The 24648-nt window shown below is 40.7% G+C and overlaps 1 protein-coding gene and 1 pseudogene across 2 annotated transcripts; one reads left to right on the top strand and one right to left on the bottom strand.

Annotated features, from left to right (window-relative positions):
• On the top strand, positions 1–13263 carry tspan2b (tetraspanin 2b). 2 transcript variants are annotated; one of them, XM_088996475.1, is made up of 8 exons: positions 1–235; positions 5084–5186; positions 8275–8372; positions 8454–8528; positions 8612–8695; positions 10106–10162; positions 10718–10801; positions 10906–13263. In XM_088996475.1, exons 1-8 carry the CDS (start codon positions 167–169, stop codon positions 10969–10971), a joined length of 636 nt encoding a protein of 211 aa, XP_088852601.1. In that variant the 5' UTR covers positions 1–166; the 3' UTR covers positions 10972–13263. The 2 variants fall into 2 exon arrangements, with proteins under 2 accessions (XP_088852601.1, XP_088852592.1); XM_088996466.1 differs by having other exon boundaries at positions 8275–8528.
• Positions 13264–13346: 83 nt separating this feature from the next.
• Positions 13347–19440, bottom strand: LOC148903103 (mitochondrial glutamate carrier 1-like; annotated as a pseudogene).
• Between the last annotated feature and the right edge of the window lie 5208 nt (positions 19441–24648).

The raw sequence follows: 24648 nt of genomic DNA, 5'->3' as shown, positions 1-24648 counted from the left end.
GAGAGAGAGAGAGAGAGAGAGAGAGAGAGAGGGGCTATTATGACAGCGCTTCTCGACGCACAAGTGTTTTGACTCACAGGGACTATACATGTCATCTTGAACAGGACTGACTCCATCACCCGTCCCTTCTGTGATTTTTTGTGGATAAAAATATTAGCTAGGTGACATGGGGAAAGTGGAAGGAGGGATGAAATGTGTGAAATTTCTTCTGTTCATGTTCAACTTCATATTCTGGGTAAGTGCCCGTCATAAGTTGCAGTGGCGCAAGCTGGGCGTGCATGCAGGTGCAGCAAGTGCAGCTGTGATTTGTGGTTGAGATTGTTTACATGCAAGCTCTCTGCCGCTTCGTGTGCGGTGGGACTAAGTGCTTGATTTTGCAGTCACTCTGTGTGGTTTCCCTTCAGTGTAGTTCTCTGGGGGACAACAGGAGCTTTGTTGTTATTTAACTTCAGAGTTCAAATCCACAGAAGAGTTTCCACAGAAGAAAAAAATGGCCATTTGTGTTTTTTCTAAAGTGAAGAATGAATAAATAATGAGAGATTTTGGGTCAGTTAGGAAATCCAAATCTGCAATTGGTGTCACATATCCTCGTGAAAATAAAATGTAGAGATTAATAGGCATGACATGCATCATCTCCCAGCTGCTTGGGTATATTTTTTGGCACAAATTGCTTGAGTGTTTGGAATGAGACTCGACAGCGTCAGGTGGACATGATAGGTGTGTGGGGAGTTGGGGATAGACCCAACTCCACACACCCTGTCTTATCCAAGCAATGTTTTCAGAGTGGAAGGTTTTCTTTTCTTTATGTCTGTGAGAGGGACATTTTCCAGCCAGCGACCATGGTGAGTCTCAGTGTGAATGGATCCATTGTGACATTGGGACAATAGCATCACTTTAGCCTGCTGCTCCAGCCCGGATAAGCAGCACAGGACCCAAAACCATTGACGACCCCCTCCATTTGCTTTGATGTACCCTAACCCACATAGAATAATTCATCTTGTCTCAAAATCTTGTCTCTCTGGGTGTGTCTGGTACAGATAAAAGGCGCATAAATTATGTCAGCCAGAAGACGAATGTGTGAAGAAGATGAGTGTGAGGGGACACAGAGTGAAAAAGGTCATCGGGAGATTGTGAGGGATGTTGGTGTGCCTGTATTCGCTCACAGAGCAAAAGAGAGCTGGCCGGCATGAACTTGACCCAGATAATGGTAGAAAATCAGTGCGAGGATAACACAATGCCATGTGGGCATGTGTGTTGATGTTACAGCGCCACCGATATTATGTTGGTCAGTGCATCTCATGAGCAGCACAATTCAGAGATTCTCGATTCTCCGTATTCCGTCATCATGATGTGCGTTTTCATGTGTTCCATTTAAAGGCTCACAGTGGAAAGTAGCAACACATCCTTTTTTAGTCACAGTTTCACAAAACAATCCAAACAGCGCATGACAAACATTGCAAAATAGAAATATGCACTTTGAATGTTCTTTCTCATCATCACAAAATATAAAACATGATGTTGACATGCCTGCTTTCAGTTAGCTTCTTGATTATTTTGACATTTAAATTCCGCTTTTAATTCCTGTTGACTCAATTAAATATAGTGTGGAGCCCTAAATGTTCTACTTCCACTCTGAAAATGTCAGTTTAGGGGTCATTGTGATCTGAGTATTAAAGACTTGGTGTGAAGCCCTGCAATGACTTGGCTAGTCGTTCACTAAATATACAGTAAATATCTGCAGAGAATACAGCAAAATGACACCATCTTGTGCTGTTAAAAAAATTAAACATTAGTTTGTTACAATATGAAAAGCTCACATGTATTTTAGCGTCAAACCCACTCACGTTCCACAGTCACTTTGCAATGAGCAAAAATAAATAAATCAACACCTTTTGCCCACATTTGTGATGGCCATACTTACTTTACTTGGCTTGTGTTCTGCACCTTTTTTGGAACAGATTTGGACTAGAATGCATCAAGGTTTGAGCCCTACACAGATGAATTCCCCCCACCACCACCACCCCACCCCCGCCCCGCCTCACATTAACACTCTATTGCTTTTCCCTCTGCCCATGAGTTGAATATGCCTTTATTCCAAGCATTCTGTTATGTTTTTTTCTTTAGATTACTTTTTCCCCTCATTTTTGTCTTCACCTGTTCTTCACCAATCAGATTGCTCAACTTTTTGGGGCTTGTACGGATTTTACTTGTCATCACTTTGTTTGTATGTTATTTGCTGGGTGCTGTCAAACTTAGTTGTATCATTGTATTTTGTATCTGTATGCTCTGTCACGTTTCAGTTTGTGGCCAACGGGTGGCACTGTAGGGCCCCGTCTACAGCTGCACAAGTGTTGGTTGTTTAATCAGTGGCAGTTAAAAGGACTCCCAGCATTTTCCCAGCACATTTATTTCATATATGTACTAGATTTACCTTTTCCAGAGTATGCCTAGAAATATATATATTTTATATATTTTGTTCAGCCCACCCTTCTTCTCCTCCCTTCCTGCTTTGTGGGGGTCCCCCTCTACCCCACCCAAACTGAGACACATTCATTCAAAAATCAACTCTCATTTTTCATTCATCTATTTCATTTTGCTTTAATTTACAGTCAATGCCACAAAATAAGTCCACACACTGTCCATGAGCGTGACCAAATCCATGTGTCTGTTCTACATGCTCAAATGGAAATTTCCCCTCACAAAAACCCAATTTAATTGCACGGTTTTAAAAGTTGCCTGAACACCATCAAACAGCTATTTAAACTTCAACAAATTCAAATCAACTTACAGAATATACAATTCATATACATTAAATCTGTTTATGCTGATAGTTAAAGGCCGTATCTGTCGTGTGTGCATGTGTGTGTGTGTGTCTGTGTGTGTGTGTGTGTGTGTGTGTGTGTGTGTGCGTGTGTGTGTGTGTGTGTGTGTGTGTGTGTGCGTGCGTGCGTGCGTGCGTGCGTGCGTGTGTGTGTGAGTGTGTGTGTGTGTGTGTGTGTGTGTGTGTGTGTGTGTGTGTGTGTGTGTGTGTGTGTGTGTGTGTGTGTGCGTGTGTGTGTGCGTGTGTGTGCAGACAGAGAAGAAAAGATGATCATCCGATAGCAAACGCCCTCCTGTCACTGTTTTATTATCTCATTCATTGTGTTTGTCACTTTCCCTCCTTTTGTGGGCCAAACCCTATAGTCACTCGAAGACAGTGGGTCTTTGTTCTCTGGGGAGACGAGGTGGGAGGGGGTGGGACAAGGTAGTGGCGGAGTTGGCGGGATATACATGGAGGAAAGTCACGGGGCGGGGGGAGAGATTTGGATTTGAGGCGTGGGAGGGGAAGGGTGTTTGGGCATTGGCCAATCTGAATCGGATCATTTGAATCAGGTCTGTTTGAAGAGGGAAACATTTAAAACAGGCTGGATTACGGCTCTCGAGGACTGAGTATGGACACCTTTGATGTGGAAGCTACACAAAAAATAGCAGCATGTTAAGAGAATTTTTGTGATATATGACGCAGACGCGTCATTCACTGCCAGACTAAATCTGCAAAATTGTGCCAGAGTTTTTGTCATTGCCACATAAATTCCAGGACCCACACAAGATTGAGTTTTAGGACTACATAAACATTTAATGCAGCGTAAATGTCACGTTCTGGTTGGCGACCAACGGGTTCCACTGTCAGCCCCGCCTGCAGCTGCACAGGTGTTGGTCGTTCCAATCAGTGGCAGTTAAAAGGACTACCGGCACGACCATTCTGTGTCGGGTCACTGTATGTGTTTTCTTCACCCTGTCAGGTTTGTTTCATATTGCCAGATTTTTACTCATGGTTTTCTTTGATACTTTGTACTTTTCTGATCTGATGACTTTGAAACCTTACACTCCCTTCTTTTATCAGAAAAGTGTTAATTCCTAAATAGATGGGTCTAGCGTTATATGAGCTTGAAATGAGGTCAGTTCCCCATAATACAAAGCAATACACACATATTGGTTTTTATAGAGCTTCAACAACATCTGAACCTGAAACAAAGCGCTAACATGGAAAAATGGAAATGCTGCCCCCCTGTGCAATGGAAAAAACATTGCCAGAGGCCATGGCCAGCGCATTATCAGCACTAGAAAAAAAAAAAACGAACAAATTCAGGAATGGCGCTCTACGTCATATTTTCAATTCCCGAATAAATTCTGGAATGGCAGTTAATGAGTTAATATCCTTCATCTGGTTCTCTGTGCGCATAAAGATGTGGGACTGGATAATCCTCAAAGAGCATGAGCTTTTACTGACTGTTTGTATTGATGTATCAGGAGTAGCAGCCAGCACTGCCGGGGCTCTCTTAATAGAGTCGCCAATCTCATAGGAGCACTTTGACATCTGGCTTGTCCAGAAAGCTTTCGCACTTTGTGGAGAAGGCTTTTCTTCAAAATATACTCGAATGAAGGAAAATGTGAGCAGCATGAAACCACTTTTCCAAACAAACAGGAGGGGCTGCTTTAGCTCAAGGTGCCACACTGCTGCATACAGCCAGCCGAAAAGCCAGAAATGGTGCTGTAAACGCTCTTCGGAATGAAATCTGTTGGTCACAACCGCAGACCATGTATCTGACAAATCCTCGATCCTGCTGTTAGGTCATCATTTAATTTTGCCCAAGCCAAAATTAGACTTGTCTATATGACTGCCTAAGTGCAAAGGGCCCGCCTGGAAACTTCCTGTCATCATCTTCTTTATTTTGATGGAAAACCACAATTAGGCAGAGCAAAAGAACAAGTTCTCTGTTGGGCAGAAAACATGCGCTCTTTCTTTTCTTTCTAAGACTGGCGTTGAAACAAAGTTATCCTTCCCCAATTACCTAAATTAAAACTGCAGATGTTTTTTTCCATTGTGGTATTTCACTTTATTTATTTGCTGATTTTATTACTATATCGTTTGCAGCTGTTTTTTTTCGTACTTTGCCAATGCATTTTGAGGGAATAAAGAATCAATCACGATATAAGAATCAAAACACTTGAGTTGTAATGGTCCGTCTCAACTGATTGCATTTTGTTTTGAGTTCAATTGCGCTTGATGTGACCCTAATCTTTCTGCTGCGTCTATCCACAGTTGATGGGATCCTTTGTTCTGGCAGTGGGACTGTGGCTACGTTTTGACCCGGAAACAGTGTCCTTGCTCAATGGTGATAAGGCCCCAGACACATACTTCATTGGTAGGAAATATATGGCCTGATATGTTGCGTTTTGTATGTTACTGACCTGTAACGTCTTGCGAAACTAAAAGCCAAAATAAGCATTTGTTATGATTAGAGTGGTGACATACAATTTCAATGCATACCTTAACCATGCTCATTTTTCTTCTCAATATGCATTTAAAAAAAAAACTGAAAATCTGATGCATGTTACATATGGGGAATAAAATGGAATTGCCTTCTTCTATCAACAAAACTACTGCATGTTATAATGCGTCACATTAAACCACCTAAACTCTTTTTTTAATCACAATTCAATGCTAAAATATTTGATGAATGGCTGCTCAGATCTGGGCATACTTGTCGCGTATGCCCCATTTTAATGCCCTAACTATGTCAAAATGACACATCAAACTTGTATTTAAATGTATTTATTTTTTGTTCTGTTCCATTTGCCAATCCTGAAAATGGAGCAAGCAAGTTACTACATACCGTTTAGTTTTTCCTAAATACTGATCACAAAGTGAGCTACGTGGCTCTCTTTTCATTCTCTGTCTGGAAAGGGACTTAAAATTGCCACTGACATATTTCCATACTTCACTTGGCTAAAGAACGACATAATTCGGAATATTCCACCGTCTTGTTGTCAAACGCTTAGTGACCACGCACAAAAGCCGCATGCGTACTAATCTTCCGTAGAACTTATTTTTTTAAACTTCAACACTGTTGTTATGTATGTCATTTCCAAATCTATATGATATGTATTTTTCCCAAGCGTCTGAAATACTAGCACACAGAGATGGACTTGGGTTTAGCATTTGAGCTGTACTAAACCACAGTGATGAGTCAAACAATAATGTCGAATGACATGACATGACATGACATGACATGACATGACATGACATGCTGCAAAATGGAAAATTTGGGGGAGGGGGGATGATGTGCATCATATTCGAGACATTCAGACCTTCACCTTCATTTATGAGCTGTTGGCTCATAAATTCGTGAGTGCAGCATCTGAGGCAAACTATTTTTAACAGTCACAGTCTAGATCATGACAGCACCTGGGTGATTTTTGTTATCGGCAAACACTGGTTTTAAATCAGCAAACTGCACGGTGAGCTGTTAAAGTAGATCTAACAAGAGTTGTTAAAGCTTATGAAGAAAGGTGTTTGAAGTGCAAGCCAGCTCCACTCTCAGAAGTGTCATTCGTCTTTACTTTAACAGATCATTCACTGATTATATAAACGGGGATAACACTAGAGTCCAAAGCTCTCCCATGGCTTGCCGTTTCATAAAATTGGATCACCAACTGGATTATTTATTTCCCTTGGAAAGTATAGGGGTGGGGGGGGGGGGGGGCATCGCACACCAAACCTGTCAAATTACAACTTGCTGAGTATACAGTAAAGTCTCGTTATGTCGATATTCTTGGGACTATCGATATATCCGATCCTGCGCCAAACTGCATTAGTAGTGGGCAATAAACGGAGGATCTTTGACATGGCATGTAATTTTCTCCAGTTCAGTTCATGGATTGCATATCTAGCATGCTTTTGTACTGTAGTGAAGTGAAAAATAAACTGATGCATTAAATAAAAACGTCTTTACACTTTTTTAATGACTATTTCTTTTCTAAAATTCAACCAATGCAAAATCCTCACGTTGTTCTATACACACGAGAAAAACCACGAACGGCAGCATGTACATATATGTATGAAAAACTGATTATTGCAAGCGATAAAGATATATCCGAATACAACACAATTAAATACATGTATGGAAAACAAAAACTGTAACGTTTACATTACTTACGTTGATAAAGTATTCTGCGGCATGTCGAACTCTTTCGCAATGGAGGATTTGCCTCTTGTTGGATTCTCCTCCACAGCCACTATTGCCTCCTTCGTACTTTGTTCCGATATCACAATTCTTATGTTTCCCCCTGGTTGAAATTGGTGTTGAACAATGGTATATAAGAAGACGACAGTATGTTTCAGATGCTATTGCAGCAGTAATGAAAGATGTGAGCTCTGCTACACCGTGACCAACGGTGTTACATATACAGATTTCGCTAATGGTGGTACTGTATTGAAATCCTTAAGCAAATATCGATTCAGCTTTAAGCTTCTTTTGTATCGATATAAACAGACCAAATTGGCTGGTGGGAGATGAAAAGGGCATTGTAGTAATAACCGGCTATCGTACTAACCAGAACTAATTATATCATAAAAGATTAGAAATTTGCCGTGAAATGAAAACAGTATCGTAATAAGCAGTACTATCGATATAAGCTTTACTGTATTTGACAGAGGCGCAAGTTTCCAAACATGTAAAATGATCCCTTGTTACATTTCAATCATCTGTCTTCGTATGCACTTCAACAAATGTTAGGAAAAGCAGCTATTAATTTTATGTGGCTCATTAGAATCCATTTAGATGTGTTTTTAAATGTCTTTTTGTGATGTCAATATCTAAAAACCTTCTTTGAAGGGTAAATGAATAAATAAAAATGTATTTATTTTTTGTTTTATTTTATTTTTTAACCTAGGGTACACAAAGGGTGGGGTCAGGCCACGGGCGGCCAGATTCAGTTCCCTGTTCTCGAGAAAATAAGACGATCTCATAAAATTAGATGAGTTTTTCAGGAACTTAACTCAAGAAATTCTATCGTAGGCAGTCTCTTGTGTGCGTTCCAGGGTTGGAAGTGCACACAAAAATAACTGAAGTCTCCCTTCTGAGTAGAACAACAATACATTAAACTCGGTTGTTTCTGTAAAGTCATCACATGCATGGGACCTCCGGGGAGTAGCCAAGCAACATCCCATTGCACCAGAGAACAACTTCATCTCAGAGCGCCGCGAACGTTGACTTGACGATACGGCAGTTTTATGTTTATGTTGCCCCCTGCTGGTAAAACATCGACATCGCTGAATGAAACAAAATGTTCAGTTATTTTCCATTTTGAACACGAAGAAACAGAATACACGTTAGGCTTTGTTGATTCGTCATAAGTAATTCATACACAGCATATTTCAGAGTGAAGAACTGAAACACAAAATGAGGCCTAACAAGACACAACAAGAGAAATAAGTTTTCCCTATTGCAGGTGTGTATATACTGATAGGAGCTGGCAGTCTGGTGATGCTGGTGGGTTTCTTTGGCTGCTGTGGAGCCGTTCGAGAATCTCAATGTCTGCTAGGTTCAGTGAGTGCAAATGTAAAATTCAAGCTGGACTCAACCGGCACCAATGTTGACTTATTGCTTGTATATGTGAATCTCTTCCAGTTCTTTGCCTGTCTATTGATTATCTTTGGGGCTGAGGTGGCAGCCGGCGTGTTTGGATTCTTAAACAAAGACAAGGTACACTGAAAATGTCATAACCTGGCTATCTTGTACTTTTTGTGGATTACACGCACCTATCCTGAAAAGCACTTTCTTGTTAGATCATCGAAGATGTTGAAAATTTCTATGCCACAACCTACAATGAAAATAACAACAGCACACTGATCATCTCATACCAGAAAGTAGTAAGTTGGAAAAAAAAATGACACTTCTTGTTCCTCACTATCCATACATATCATTTGAAATACAGTATGGTTAATTGGACACACTTTTTCTGACTGATGTTATTTTAGAGATTGCAGCAACAGGAGTCAATTTATCACATTAATTGAGATTACTTAATTAAGACAAAATCAGAAAACCTTTATCTCTCCCACAATGGAGAAATGTGAAATCTACAGGAGCAAAAATGAAGAGGGGGGTGACTGAAGGTTTACAAAGAAAACCAAAGTATTACATGCACAACATATTTTTTAAGAAAAATCAACTATACACAGTCCAGAGTGCAATATAAAAGTGAAAATATAGATATTAGCATACATGCAACTGCACATAAGGTGGCTGTGCTATTATGAGATGCCTTGCTATACAGTGAGACCTCAACTTACGAACTTAATTGGTTCCCAGACAGAGTGTGTAAGGTGAAAAGTGTGTATCTCGAAAAAAAAAATAGGAATAGGAAACCATTAAAATGGGAATAATCCGTTCCCGGGTTTCCATAAAATATACTTTTCAACTAAATAAGCCTTAAAACTACACACAACCTACCTTATCCTATGCATAATAAATGTGCTATGGTATTGTAATTAAAGAAATACACTGCATTGTATCATAAAGTCACTTTATTTACATTTGTGATGGTCATTGATGACTTGATGGAATGGCGTTGGAGGTCGAAGGTCAAAGGGACTTGCTGTTTGGAAAGAGAGGCACATTACATGAGGACTGTAATTAAAGAAATAAACTGTGCTGTAAAATAAAGCTGTATTTACCTTTTTGATGGTCATTGATGGCTTATGGAAGGAGAGTCACAGAAGGACTGTTGGTAACTTAACCTCTGGCGTGGCTTCTCTTTGCTTCTTTGGAGACTCCTCATCCTTTTTGCTGCAAAAAAAGCCTCAAGGAGGCGATGGACGTGTGCATTCAATGAGAGGGGGTGTGGAAATGAGCGCCGGCTGGAGCGCTGTTCGGTTGCCGAAGATCACTCCGCCAGGGCCGAAGGTCGTGTGCTTTCGTGTTCTTCCGCAGAAGATTATGTATTTATGTATACACACTTCCACCGAAGTTTGTAATATGAAAATAGTTCTTATTATGAGACTTAATATTCATAAATTTGACGTTCGTATGATGAAAAGTTCGTATTATAAGGCGTTCGTAAGTTGAGGTCTCACCGTATGTCAAATGTGAAGGCATTCTTAAAAATACTGAAAACTACAAAAGTATTGTTTACTTTAACAAAGTCATTGTTCCTGGCTCCTTTTATTGATTTAAATGTGCCAGAAATTGTAACATTTTGTGAAAAAAATGTGAATTAAATACTCCTGCGTCTGACTACTTAGGGAATGAGTGTAAACATTTTGATTTACACTTTTTAGCTGAACTGTTGTGGGACGCTAGCGAAAAACTGTCCAGATCAAGAACCGGCAACAGAGGTAAGCTTCTGTTCTCTTGATGTCAGAACATGGAACTAATACACACCCATTTTTGTACACACGAGCAGGGACTGTACATAATTAGACACAATATTTTAATATCTATATTTTAAATACAGTGGATGCCTTGAGATCCGACTGAATTTTGCTCTGGTAGTGAGGGAAATTTTGAGATACTAGCCCCTGGTGGTGGCGAACTCTACTCAACTGCTTCGGATATGGTCCAAGGGCTTGTTGAACACAAACGGTGCAGCAATACATGCCGGAAGACAATATATCAACATTGATTGGAAGATGTTTTTTTGGGGTTCTATTTTTCTTACCCCCCCAAAAAACACCTAACATATTTGTTGTTGTTAGGTTTATTTATTCATCAACCACCTTTAATTAGATGGGCTATTGAGGCTTCACAACATTTCAAATAATTTCAATGATGATTACAACAATGGTAAAAGAACAAGTTCAACTCAACCCTCAGGGCATCAGTAATTTTATACAGGGAAATATTTTTCACTTGACATGCACAGTCATTGTCTCATCATTGCCATTATGCAGGACTGTGAGACAGCCATCAAGGATTTCTTTAACAGTAAACTCTACATCATTGGCTACGTTGGCATCGGCATCGCTGGGGTCATGGTGAGTTGGCTTTTGAGAACCGTTGCCAAATAACACACATAGCTCATCACATTTGACTGTTTTTTTTAAGAGATGATTTATTTTTCTTTTTTTCTCTCAAACAGATCATCGGAATGATCTTCAGTATGGTGCTGTGCTGTGCAGTACGTAACAGTAGGGAGGTCATCTGAATCAGCCCAGCAGTGACCAGCCTCATGTCACATCTGCCATCTGCAGAGCAAAACTGGGAGCATATTCCAGCCGCTTCCAAGGGATCTCCCTTTTATATTCTCTGTCCTTAATTTCACAACGACCCAACAGGATGATATGTCTTGGCCCATCCTATCACACGTAATCCTCTTAACTTTCAGGTTGTATTCCCCCACGGTCATTCAACAACCGCAAACAAATTTAAAACCACATACGTTCAGGGGCTTTGGTTCACAGCCACTCCCCCTAAGCGTCTCGAAGGTCTCAGGAAGAGAAGCAATGGGTTTACATTTTGGCAGGACATACTTATTTTGTATCGTTATTGATTCAAGCACATGGCTGCAGCTAGCGACTAGCTTGGCTTTTCCTACATCTTCTTCTTTTCCTTTCGGCTTTTCCCCTCAGAGGTCGCCACAGCGAATCAATGTCTTCCATCTATCCCGGTTTTGTGCATCCTCTTCTCTCACACCAGCTACCTTCATATCCTCCTTGACCACATCCATAAACCTCCCCTTCGGTCTTCCTCTCGGTCTCCTGCTTGGCAGTTCAAGGCTCAGCATCCATCTCCCGATATAGTCACTCTCTCTCCTCTGGACATGTCCAAACCATCTCAGTCTGGCCTCTGACTTTCTCTCCAAAGCCTCTAATATGAGTTGTCCCTCTAATGTACTCATTCTTGATCCTATCCAACCTGGTCACTCCCAAAGAAAACCTCAACATCTTCAGCTCTGCTACCTCCAGCTCTGCTTCCTGTCTTTTCTTGAGCGGCACTGTCTCCAGTCCAAACATCATGGCTGGTCTGACCACGGTTTTATAAACTTTTCCTTTCATCCTAGCTGAAACCCTTCTATCACACATCATTTTGTGACAGACATTTTTCTGACATTTTTCTCCAGCCGCTCCAGCCTGCCTGGACACGCTTCTTCACCTCTTCTCCACACTCTCCATTGTTCTGGACAGTTGACCCCAAGTACTTAAAATCCTCCACCTTCTTTATCTCTTCTCCCTGTAGCATCACTCTTGCACTTGGATCCCTCTCATTCACACACATATATTCCGTCTTGCTGCGACTGATCTTCATTCCTCTCCTTTCCAGGGCATATCTCCACATCTCTAGTTTCTCCGCCACCTGTTCCCAGTTTGGCTTTTCCTACATGACTATGCTAAATGTAAGCAAATTTGCCATGAGGGACACATGATTTGATTATTTCATATTGAATCCAATGTTTGATGCTAATTTTAGGAATTGTTCTTTTGGTTAATCATTATGTCTTTTTTATCTTCTCCTGTATGGTTGTTTGATCAATTTTTTGTCTTTTTTCATGCAGAAAACAAACTAGGTCTGCAATACAATTAAAACATTTATGATTGATTTTTAAAAAAGAGCAAACTACCAATTTTATGGTGAGGATATTAACTCATTTGATCTGAGATTTAACACAGTGCCATAAATAATAAATGATTGCCATCCTTCTCACTTACAATCTCTCTGTTAATCTGGACCGTCGAGCAAGTCCAAAAATTCTCAATCATTTGACGGTGTTTTTCAAAGCTAAACAAAAACAGAAGCCTGTTAAAATGATACATTTCACCAGGGTTGAGAAATGTCCTCCTCCAAGACTATCAGAGAATTTGACTATTTGCTTCCTCTGTGCTTTTCACAAATTTTCATGATTGGTTCTTATTCTGTTACATTGCATTCCATTATGTAAATATCCGACTGGTTTTGTTTTTTAGTAGCTGTACACTTTTGTGGCTGATTCGGTCATACTTGTCGGCAAAACAAATCTGCCTTTACAATGTGCCTTTTATCAGCGATGAACAATTTTAGCGACAATGTGCTGTCAGGATATACAGTAGAGCGTATATGTACATACGATTGTGACGTTGAACTGCATGTCATCAAGTCGTGTTTTTAACTAGTAGCACATATGAGTCATTCAACTTTTTCATTTTAACTTTGTGTTAGTTGTGTCACTCGACTGTGTCTCCTTTGCCTCTTGGGAAGAGGAAAATTTGTTTTTCAATTGTTTTTGATTCTATAAGTAATCAAAGCAGCGTGGGAAGTCCCTGAATGTTACTTATTATTTTAGTAACAACACAGGAGATAGGAATTGATGATCCCAGGCGTATGTTCCAAGACTCACATATGATATACGGACAAATGTAATGTGTCATGTGATCATGGAAATGAAGATGTAGTTGATCATTTTGGGCTTCTCAGGTCAACACAGTAGGCATTTGAAGTTAATTAAAGTGTTGAAATTTTTAAATTGGTTCCTAAATTCTCTTTATTCCATGACTGTGAGATACTTTTTGTTTTTGTATGATCTGCATTTTTACTATTGTTCCCAGATCATGGCATTCTGCTCCTCAGGTCTCGCCAAAGCCAGTCTGCAAACAGACATTTTTAATTTTTAACATTTCAGGGTTTGGGGTTCCTTCCATGTTATCAGGTTAAAGGTTAAACCAAATCTGTTCATTGTTGAAAAATGCCCTATAAATATTAGACGAAACATTGACACCACAAAGTCAAAAAATGAAGATGAGTCCAATTTTAACATCATCCCGTCGGTTTGACGAAACCTTCTTGGTATCATTTGTCATGAGTTGAAAGGACTTTCACGTGTTAAAATGTACTAGACAAGTTTGTAATTCCTACAATAGTACACATTTCCTGTATGACAGAATGAATACTAATAAGATTAGGAAAGACAGCTGAACACTCGATTTATGTGAATGATGTTATAGAAGCCCCAGGATCATCTTGGGTAGAATTACTCTAGCAGTGCAGCATGAGCATTTCCACTGCCGCGGCAGTGCTAGGCTCTTTGGTGACAGGTTACATCTGATATTTTGACTCGTCGAAAACAAAACACACACGGTGCATCGGTAAAAAGTAAATCAGATTTTTTTAATGAATTTACACGTATCATTATAAAGATTGAGATGAATGAAACCAGTTATTTTGTGGTAAAAAAAAGTTAGGATTTTTGAGATGCTAACAGTGCCAGTTCAAGTTTTCAATGTTGGTTCCAATGTTTTTCCCCACTTTTGTGAACATATGAAATATATCTACTAGACATATATTCAATGGTATCATTTCAAATTTTGCAATGGAGTTGGCTCTTGACAAGGAAAGTAGGTCATCAGGCTTGCATTTGGGCACAGCTTATCAATCTTTGTGCTGACACCTTGTGTGTCTTGTGACGGAATTGGGTACCTGTCTATGAAGAAGAGATGCTGTAAGGCCGTCGTGTCCAAAGTCGGTCCTCGAGGGCCGCTGTCCTGCCTGTTTTCCAAGCAACACACCTGATTCAAATGATCAGCTCATCATCCAGCTCTGAAGCAGCATTAAAATGGTCCTGATGATTTGAATCAGGTGCGTTGCTCCTGGGAGAGCTGGAAAACAGGCAGGACGGAGGCCCTCGAGGACCGACTTTGGACACCCCTGCTGTAAGGTGTGTAACCAAACAGCATTTCTCCAACTCTTATAAAGTACACGACCTATGCGATGCCAACGAGAGGAGCGATGACAAGGGCCCGGCAACTGGCACCCTTGAGAAAAGCAGAAGGACCCTCTTCCCTCATCATTTTTCTGCAATGAAAGAAAATACATATGTTTCATTTTACTTTGGCATAACAATGCGTGGGTTGAATCAGGATTCGGCTCCTTTCTTAAAGTTACATATATGACTTGGTAAACCTGACACAGTCGACTACTATGTTGTAAGTTTCTTCACTCGTTCCCTTCTTCAGCGATTGCAGTCTTGTTTTAACCACTGAACAAGACGGCAAGGAATGCAATGAAGCTTACTTTGCCTCGTTGTGCATCTACGTTTCTGTGAATAACAAACACTGACTATCACAAGGGTTGACAGCCACGGCTGCAACAGATCCAGCCAAGCATCCAGAAACAAAGGACCAATAGAAGGGCACTGATGGGTTTTCTGTAGAATGCTGACCAAATTGATGCAAGTGTGCAGAAAGAGGGAAATAGAACACTGAAAAGAGAATGTCCATAAGAGGCGACAAACATGTTGGGTATCAAAGAAAGGAAGCCAGGTTCAAGTGAGCCAAAAAAAGCAGTCTCACCACATTAATGTGGCCCCAAGTCCTCTGTACAACCCAGTGACACCTTTTGACTTCAGCAGGTCCCGGGTGATTTGGGTGGCTGATAGTGTCCGGAGCTGAGGTGCAGGACTTACATTGTAGGAACGACTAAGGACAGTACTGATCCCGCACATCTTGACAGTTGTTAGCACACTGGGCATCACCCGCTCCTGTGCCGCTGGTGGAAGCAGTTACATCATCAAACCAGATAATATACATGTTTCTTCTCTTTCCTCCTTTGATCAAAGGCAACTAGTAGAAATCTGCATATAATTGATCGCCACTAAAATGCATTGTAGGGTGAAAAGTAATCCATCCTGGAGTTGGATCTTGAGCATCTCCATTGGCGTGGTGACAATCATCTGGCACATTCCCGGACAGCATCCAGCCAACATCTCCTTAAACACCGTCAGCTTGCCGCTGACAACACAGTTGAAATCGAAATGATGCTGGTGAAGCGGGATCCAGTCCTTCTCTGTTTCACAACTCACCCATCTTTGATGAGATGGTGACGAAAGAAGTCGTTGGCGGTGAGTTTAATGGCCTTCGAGAGTCACGAGGGTGAGATTGACCACAACGCCTACAACGCATATTTTATGAAGTAATTTGCAAAGAAAAGGTCAGTGAAAATATTTTGTGATAAACAGTCATGAGAAAAAGTCAACAACCACATCCCTGTTACATATTCCGTTGATATCACATTAGCATGAACTGAGGCAGTTTCAATGTGTCGACATTTTTACTGCAAATATCCTTTTTGGTTTAATATGTGATCTCTTGTTTTTGTAATGTCTTCAAATTGAAACTTCACTGTAAATATTCAAAGTGGAGCCATGACCTGACCCCTAACCTGGAATTTGCTGACATGTCAATCAATAACATTTGCAATCTAACTTGACAAATGCCTAAAATGTTGGATACCGTAGATAAATTTAGATGAAAACATTGCTCCTATAGTAGTCCACAAAAACTCAAGATCAAGGATGTTTTCATTGTGCTAATTATATTGATTTAAATGTGTTGATTATTTTTACCAATCAGACGCATGAACAATTAAATGAAGTTTACCTCTATACATGCCAAAGTAACCCTCGAATGTGACCGTCTTTACAGTCTAGGCAGTCCAACCTAGCAGAAAAACATGTATTAATTTTGGTGATACTCTGAGAGTTGATTAGATTACAGTTGTTGTTTTTTTTTTTTTCATTTCACGCTTCATTGAACTGACATGATTGGAAAATTAAAGCAGAGATGAAAAGATTACCCTAACCACTGAGGGGCATATTACCAATGCATACATCGTACAGTCAGAAAAAAAGGGAACGCTTTGAAAAAAACAAATTGATTTCAGTATTGCATTAAAAATTTGAGAATCATAAATCAGATATTTTGTTTACACATAGAGTAAAATATTTCATGATTCTATTGTCCATAATTAGGAGGAGTTTTGCTTATATACTGTTTGGTTAAATCTTGTTCTTTTCTCCTGGTTCAGTTCTTCATTTGTGTAGTCTAAATATTCAATCAGCAGGAAGCAAGGTGATATACAAAAAAAGAATATTTATTTATCAGGTAGCTAGAGAATGTTCTTGATGGGAGAGGGGAGAGCAAAAAAAGCACGAACAAGAGCAAGAGCGGTTGGCAGAGCGCGTCCCAAGCAGATATAGACAACAGGGGTGATGTCACTTTGGAAAGGACCTATCATCTGCTCGATACAATCATGAATATTTATTATTAGACTGAAACATGTTGTGTTTTAAGGTTTTAACTGAGCTAAGTACTTGTATATCAACTAACATATACAAATAACTAAACTACATACATATAGATTAACTAACTGATAAGAATAAGTAGAAATGAAATAATATGGGATGTTTTTAGGATGTGTATATAATAGTGGTGGGCCGTCAGGGCCAGCAAGGCCTTCTCTGCTGGCCTAACATAATCAGACATCATTATCATAATTATAATAAAAGTCAATTTCATTACAAAAGTATTTTTTCTAAATATATATACAGTAAAATCTCGTTATATCGATATCGGTTATATCGATAGTACCGCTTATTACGATACTATTTCTATGAACGCAAGGAGAAAATTACATGCGCGCAGGATCGGATATATCGATAGTCCGGTTATATCGATATTTTTTCGGACTCCCGAGAATATCGATATAACGAGACTTTACTGTATAATTATTCTACATACTGTTTTCTTGATGTTATATTATATCCATTTGGTTATGCTCCTTTCAGTGTTGTAGTTTTAGGTCAGAGTTTTTAATCCAATCAGAATTCAGCTAGTTTGTGTCGCCAGGCTGTATGAAATCTGACCGACGCCTTCAGAATCAACAGTGAGGGCGTCTGTGCGCTGTACATGAACGGGCACATGTAGTTGATATACAGTTGTGATAGCCAATCAGATCACGAGTTGGCACAGTAAGGCCAGCTAGAGGGCCTCGCGTTGAACATGACGTATACGCGTGCTGTGATTGGATACTCACTTTACCTCAGCCCTCAGCGGAGGCAGCGCTATGCAAATCAACCAAGCTGACAACAGATCACACCCGGAAACTTTAGCAGAAAAACCAAGTATATCTACTCGCTTTTTTAACCCACAATAGCTGAAGGAGAGGACAACTCAGATTTGGTAGCAGATATACTCGCAAGGCCATTCTCAAGACGGACCTTTCAGGAGAAGTTAGACCTTGTGAGAGGAGGCCGGCCGACCCCCGAACTAGCTAACCTGTCCCAGGCGGGGAAAGGGTTTGTGTTGAGCGGTCATTCTCGGCCTTAAAGCGAATTAAAACATACGCCAGAAACACGACTGGACAGACGCGGCTTTCAGCACTGGCCTCCATGTCGATAGAAAAGGATTTATTGTTGGAACTGAAACTCACAGACAAAGTGCACAACGAAGTCATTGAAGTCTTCTTGAGGAAAGAAAGGAGAATTCTTCTTCTTTTCCTTTCGGCTTTTCCCTTCAAGGGGTCGCCACAGCAAATCAGTGCCCTCCATCTTTAGAGGTTTGAAGAATGGATTTTGTATTTAAATAAGTGTTTTGGAGGACAACCGTTTTGGTGAGTGCAAACATTTTTATTTACTAATTTTTTCACTTTTAACATGTTTTTGAAATGTTATTTCATTCATATTAAATCAATGGTAAATAAATGAAATGACAAATATACAAAAAAAAAAAAAAATCTTGCTCTTCTGCAGTGTGTAAATAATGTGCATTGGCGCGGCTGTGTGATTGTAGTGGAAGTACTCAGAGACTTGTGTGATTGTGTCGCTGTCGCATGTAGGCCTATTCTCAAGAACAAATGAAAAAGATTTGTTTACTTTTATTTTCAACAAATAGTTCGTTTTGTGAACGTCTAGTTTTTCTTATATTAAGCTGACATTTTGTAATTTAGCGTAAAATCTTGTTAAAGATTGCATATTCTTGGTGGACTTAATAAAACTTTGTGGACAAATGATTTTAAATTTCCTTTTATTTTTAAGTGTTTGCAGTATCACGTATAGTGACACGTTCTAATTGCTGATGCAGATTTATTGATGTGTAATTGGTCCGGAAAGTAGCCTGTGTTGTAGACGATTAAGGTGATGCCACGCCCAGTACTGCGTGCGTGTGCTCTTGTAAATGATATCTCCAGCCGTTGTGTCATAAATTATGGTATTACGAGGGATATTAGTTCAAGTCGGACTAAGCAGGACTTCACTGAAGGTGTGAAATGCACGGACCGCCACTGGTATATAACTAGTTCTAACAGATAGTAAAACTTAAAGGAAGAAACAACCCAAAACACATTTTTATTCAAAGAATGCATTTGTAATAAGCCTTCTGGAAAATATTTCCTTTGTTTATAAAAAAGATGAATGCTGGAGGAGTTTGACATTTTGCACTTAATTAAAGTACAGAAATAACAAAACATACAAAATGATATATACATGTTTGTAGAAAAATCCAAAATGTGTGTGTGTGTGTGTGTGTGTGTGTGTGTGTGTGTGTGTGTGTGTGTGTGTGTGTGTGTGTGTGTGTGTGTGTGTGTGTGTGTGTGTGTGTGTGTGTGTGTGCGTGCACAGTATATGTATTTATGACAGGTTGGTTCTTACATATTCCTGTACAATTGATTTTGTAGGCGTGTCTTGGCCAGGTCAACTGGGAATACACAGGTGACTCCAACCATGCAGCAATTCCTCCATTAATCAGTTTGGCTGGCTCATTTCCTCGCCTAAGTGTGAACAATTGCAAAAAAAGGTAAGCACATTCAACTTGACAGATAAAAAAACAGTGAAAAGTGGGTCCTCCTACCTCTTATCTTGCAGGTGGGCCATGGATTGGGGTTGTTATGGGTGCAAAAGCACAACAACGAGAGGCTGAGTGCCCCAGAGAGGCATTGCGAGCAAGGCAAAGACCACAGAGTGGCTCTGGGTTGTATATATAGAAGACTCCAATAGAGTGGCTCCAGGGATAGATCCACTCACATCTAAAGTCCGCCAAGGTTAAACAAACACATGCACAGCATACAATGCATGCAATTGCAGACAAAGCATGCAACAAACAATGAACCGACACCGGATGGCCGTGCCGGGAGTCCTTTTAAGTGTCACTGATTAAAACGACCAGCACCTGAGAGGCTGCAGATAGGGCTGACGTCGCTACCCATTGGTCGCTAATCCGAACGTGGCAGTCCGCCACTGATCGGGACAACCAGCACCTGTGCAGGTGCAGGCGGGGCCGACAGCGCCACCCGTTGGTCGCCAACCAGATCATGACAGTACCCCCTCTTCAAGGGGATGCTTCCAGAAGTCCCAACAGTCTCCCAAAAGGTCCACTCGCCAGGGAACAATGGTGGAGACGGCAACCGCTGCCTCTCCAGGATATGACGGGTGGCGGCCTGATCGGAACGGGACTTGGCTTGACGGGGTCTCGGACTGACGTTGACGCGGACGTCGCACGGCTCGCCGTGGATGCGACTGAATTCGTCATGCACGACGACACCATGGCTGGACGTGGGCGTGCACTGCCAGACACCCAGTGTCACCCTGGACGGCCACCTGGAAGGAGGTCTTGGCCGGACGTTGACGTGGACGTTACGGCTCGTCGAGTGACGCAATTAAAACTCGACGAGGCGTGGGCTAACGTGGACGTAGCATTGCCAGGCACAGGGTGGAAATGAGACGGGTCCGTTGTACCTGCGGTATCCGATGGTTGGTCGGTTCATTCTGTCACGGTTTGCAAGGTGGTGATGGCGGGTGCGGATCCCATAAAGCAGGTAGGAGGGAGCAGGAGGTTGTTGACAAATTGGATTAAAATAAAGGTCAGCAGGAACAAAATGTAAAACATCAAAATGATCTGAACAGAAAAAAGTATCAAAAGAAAACCAAGTGTAAAAGTCGACCCGTGCCAAGGTTAAACAAACACATGCACAGCATACAATGCATGCGATTGCAGACAAAGCATGCAACAAACAATGAACCGACACCGGATGGTCGTGCCGGGAGTCCTTTTAAGTGTCACTGATTTAAACGACCAGCACCTGCGAAGCTGCAGGTAGGGCTGACGTCGCTACCCGTTGGTCGCTAATCCGAACGTGGCAGTCCGCCACTCATCGGGACGACCAGCAGCTGTGCAGGTGCAGGCGGGGCCGACAGCACCACCCGTTGGTCGCCAACCAGATCATGACAGTACCCCCCCTTCAAGGGGCTGCTTCCAGAAGTCCCAACAGTGGACAATGCCCCAAGATATAGCATTACGAGATAAACTACATTTCTGGACCGTGTTATCATAACCAATAATGACACTAACATTACAAATTAAGCTTCTGAAGCTACTTTCATGTCCATAGAAGCAACATTACCATTGGCTGTTCTAAACCTCCAACGCATCTGGTCTGTTTGACATCATGGACCTGGCTGCCCTATTCATGCAGTAGAAAAAAGATGATTATGAATAGTCTGATAATGCAGCAGAGCGAGACTGAAACTGCACCGGTGGAGACAAAGGCAGAAGAGGTGAAAGAATTGTGTATGTCTTGTGAAGTTCTAAAAAAGATCTAATTCGTTGATAATGATGACCATGTCAGCTGCTACAGCATGTTTTTTAAATACACATTGTGTATTCATACCTGTCAACCTGTATGTTTTTGCCGTACAAAGTACGTTTATTATGCATTTTAAGACGTGTACGACGTACAAGAGAATCTGGACGGAAAAACACACATTTTTCCATTATGGGTACCCTCCGGTATGCACCGAATATCACGACATGGCACATGAATCGAGTCAAACGAGTTTGCATCTCGTTTTTTTGCTGCAAACGAAGCGAGCGGTTTGATGCTACTCTGCGCATGCGTCTGCCGCCTGGGGATTTTCCATTGCATCATTCCGATCACACGGGAACAAAGCGAAAGTCAGTATGATACGAGGGATTGATACAAGCTTCGAAGAAAGGTGTGGGGTATTCGCATTGTGTTGCTTGCAAAAAAAAGACGTGGAAGTAGCTGCCTCCGGTTTCTATGATTTAAAGACACATTTTGATACACAGAGCCACGCCAAAAACGTAGAAGTCTGGAAAACATATCGATCATACAATAGCATACAATAGAGAACGGTGTAGTAATTAAGCAACACTTGTAATTTCATCATTTATTAAGAATATGTACAGAATGATATACCGAAACATATACGATATAACATGTTAAACTACATAAATAAACACGTTTTGAAAAAAAAATGGTGTAATACGACAGTTTGTCAGGGCATGGAGCCGTGGAGGTTGACAGGTATGTGTATTTCGAATTTGGTGTTCATTGATCCACAAAAAGGTTCTGTTTAAATTTTGCTCATAAATAGTTAGATGAAGCTTAGCAAGTTTAGCTTTCTACATTTCTCTGGTGAGTAGCTTTGTTGCAGCAAAGCTTCATTTAACGTACAATGACTTGACTACCTTAGCTCACTCAATTACCAATTAGTTTTTTCAGTATTCCAAATTGATCATACACGGTCCGAACACATTCCTGTTACCTCAAAGGTCTTTCTCAATACAAATTTATTGAGGTCACAAGTTTACAATTTGCCTGTCATATATATTCCAATATATTGGTAACTGCATGAGGTAATATATAATTTACCGTTACTACTGCCTGCATACGTACATGTACTTCATAATGCAGCTCAGTAAAAACGTTTCAACACTCAGAGGGAAAGCATTGTGGCGGACCAACATGGGCCACCAGATGGCAGAAAAAGACAACCTCGTGAGTGCGAATCAAGTTGACTGCACCAGACGGCTTAATTCTCTTTATGGCTGTAACCTAAACCAAATTATCCAAACAGATGACAGAATGTTCACTGAAATCTCTTATACTAACTGCAAGTCATGAAAGTGGTGTCAAGATTCAGGAGAACAGGTGGAAAATGAGAAACCCACCGGTAACAGCTTGCTTGGAATTCAATATTATGCCTCATGGGTTTATTTTATTGTCATTTTTCAATGAAGGCATAAAGGCTGAATTGCATCACCATCATTTTGCTTTATTCAGGTAGATTTTGACAAAAAAAACTGATTGGAAACGTAAAGAACGGTTATATCATGTTATAAAAAGAAAATAATTCGATTCAGGAGTTTTGTTCTAGGACTGAAGCTCACCAAGTTTTGTGAGACCTTTTTTGGGACTTCTCATAAGAAAAAAATGATATTGTTCAACCCAAATCATTGCTGGAGTCCTTAAGGAGAGAGTCTTATTAATAACCCTTGGAAGGTAGAGATCATCACACACTTCTTTCCATGTTCGTGTCCAAATCTTCATGCGACTATTTCACGCCTCATGGTTTTTTTCTCATTATTTTATCTCATTTTGAGCTGTGTACACCATCGGTCAGCAACCTTTTTTGTGTCACAGATCGGTTGAGACAAGTACAGTGGAACCTCGGTTTTTGAACGACTTACAGTTCGAACAAATCGAGAAATTCTTGCTTCGTAGTTCGAACAACAATCGGAGTTCGAACGCCGGTACGACGCGTGAGTGCGTACGTGAGGGTGGGATGGTGAGCGGCGTACTGGTGTATCGCTCTCTTCGTGACCAACTGTTGTCGCTTACAGACGTGCTGTGCTTTGCTCTCGCGTTTAATATAGGTATATGAAGAGTTTTAGCCCCTAATCATGCCTCCAAAGAAAGTAAGTGCTGCTACAAGTGAAAAAAAGAAAAGTAGTGCATACAACTATTGCATTTAAGAAAGAAATAATAGCAAAATATGAAGGAGGTGTGCGAGTGTCTGATCTGGCTAGGGCAGGGGTGCTCATACTTTTTTCACGAAGGGAGCTACTTTTGAAATGACCAAGTCAAAATGATCTACTCATTATATTTATTGAGAAATATAGCGAAGATTATTGCAATTTATGTTGATGTATATCCGCATATGTTACACAACACAACATAATTAAAATGTCAATTGTTTGCCATTACCTGAGTTCACTCTGATAACTGGCAGACGATACGACCGCACTTGAAAATGTCATCGTGAAAAAAAGTCATCCTCTCATTCTGTATGAAAGTGGTACGTTTTTTCTTCTTACTTGGTCCAGCTCTTCCACTTTTTTATACTCTATCTTACGTTTAATCAGAATTAGAATCAGAATCATCTTTATTGCCAAGTATGTAGAACACACAAGGAATTTGTTTCCGGTAGAACACGCTGCACTAGTATCGTCGTCAAAAAAAACTGCTAAGTGGCACTATACAGTTCCATTTTGGCTACTGTTGAAGAGTTCAAAGAGTTAATGGCTTGGGGGAAGAAGAAGGGGAAAACCCAAGCGAAAAATTAGGATGTAACTAACGACATCCTTGTTCACTTTGCAACGAAGGGGCGTTGTTTGAGCTCGCAGTGAGTCTCTCAATGAGATGTGATTTGTTTGGTTCTCCGGTGTATCAATCAAATAAAGGGATGGCTGATTGGCTGACGTCGAGTTTTTTTCAAAAGAACTCCACTTGATTTGTTAAGCGTCAGTTCCTGACAATGTCACATCACCTTGTCTTGCGATCTACCAATAGTACCATGGAGAGATCGATTGGTCGATCACGATCGACGTATTGAGCACCCCTGGTAGGGAATACAGCATGGCGAAATCTACGATCAGTACGATATTAACGAATAAGGAGGCTGTGAAATCTAGTGATGTGGCTATGGGAGTGAGAGCAAGTGTCATTGGATAGATATTTTAAGAGAAAAGAACATCCTGTAGCCGAGTCATCCGTAGCAAAAAGATTTGAACGTGTAAGCACCCCTCAGACAGAAGAGCTCCCCAAAGTTTTTATGGAAGGGGACTCTCCTTCCAAACAATAAATTTCCTTCCTCCGTCCACCTGCGCCTTCTGCTGACCACCACCTATTCATAATTCTTTTCTTTACGAACGTAGAATTAGCCTGGGTTACATTTATGTTTATGTTATTTGTGTCTTTGCCATTTTGCTTAACATTTTCTGAGATATACATTGCTTTTTATGTGATGGTCAGCATTTTAATGTGCAATTTCATGCATAAA

This window comes from Hippocampus bargibanti, linkage group LG01 (genome assembly GCF_051943395.1).
Source record: "Hippocampus bargibanti isolate YZ-2025 linkage group LG01, ASM5194339v1, whole genome shotgun sequence".
Lineage (NCBI taxonomy): Eukaryota > Metazoa > Chordata > Actinopteri > Syngnathiformes > Syngnathidae > Hippocampus > Hippocampus bargibanti.
The sequence above is the reverse complement of the archived record's forward strand: the minus strand, read 5'-3'. Positions and strand labels throughout refer to the sequence as shown.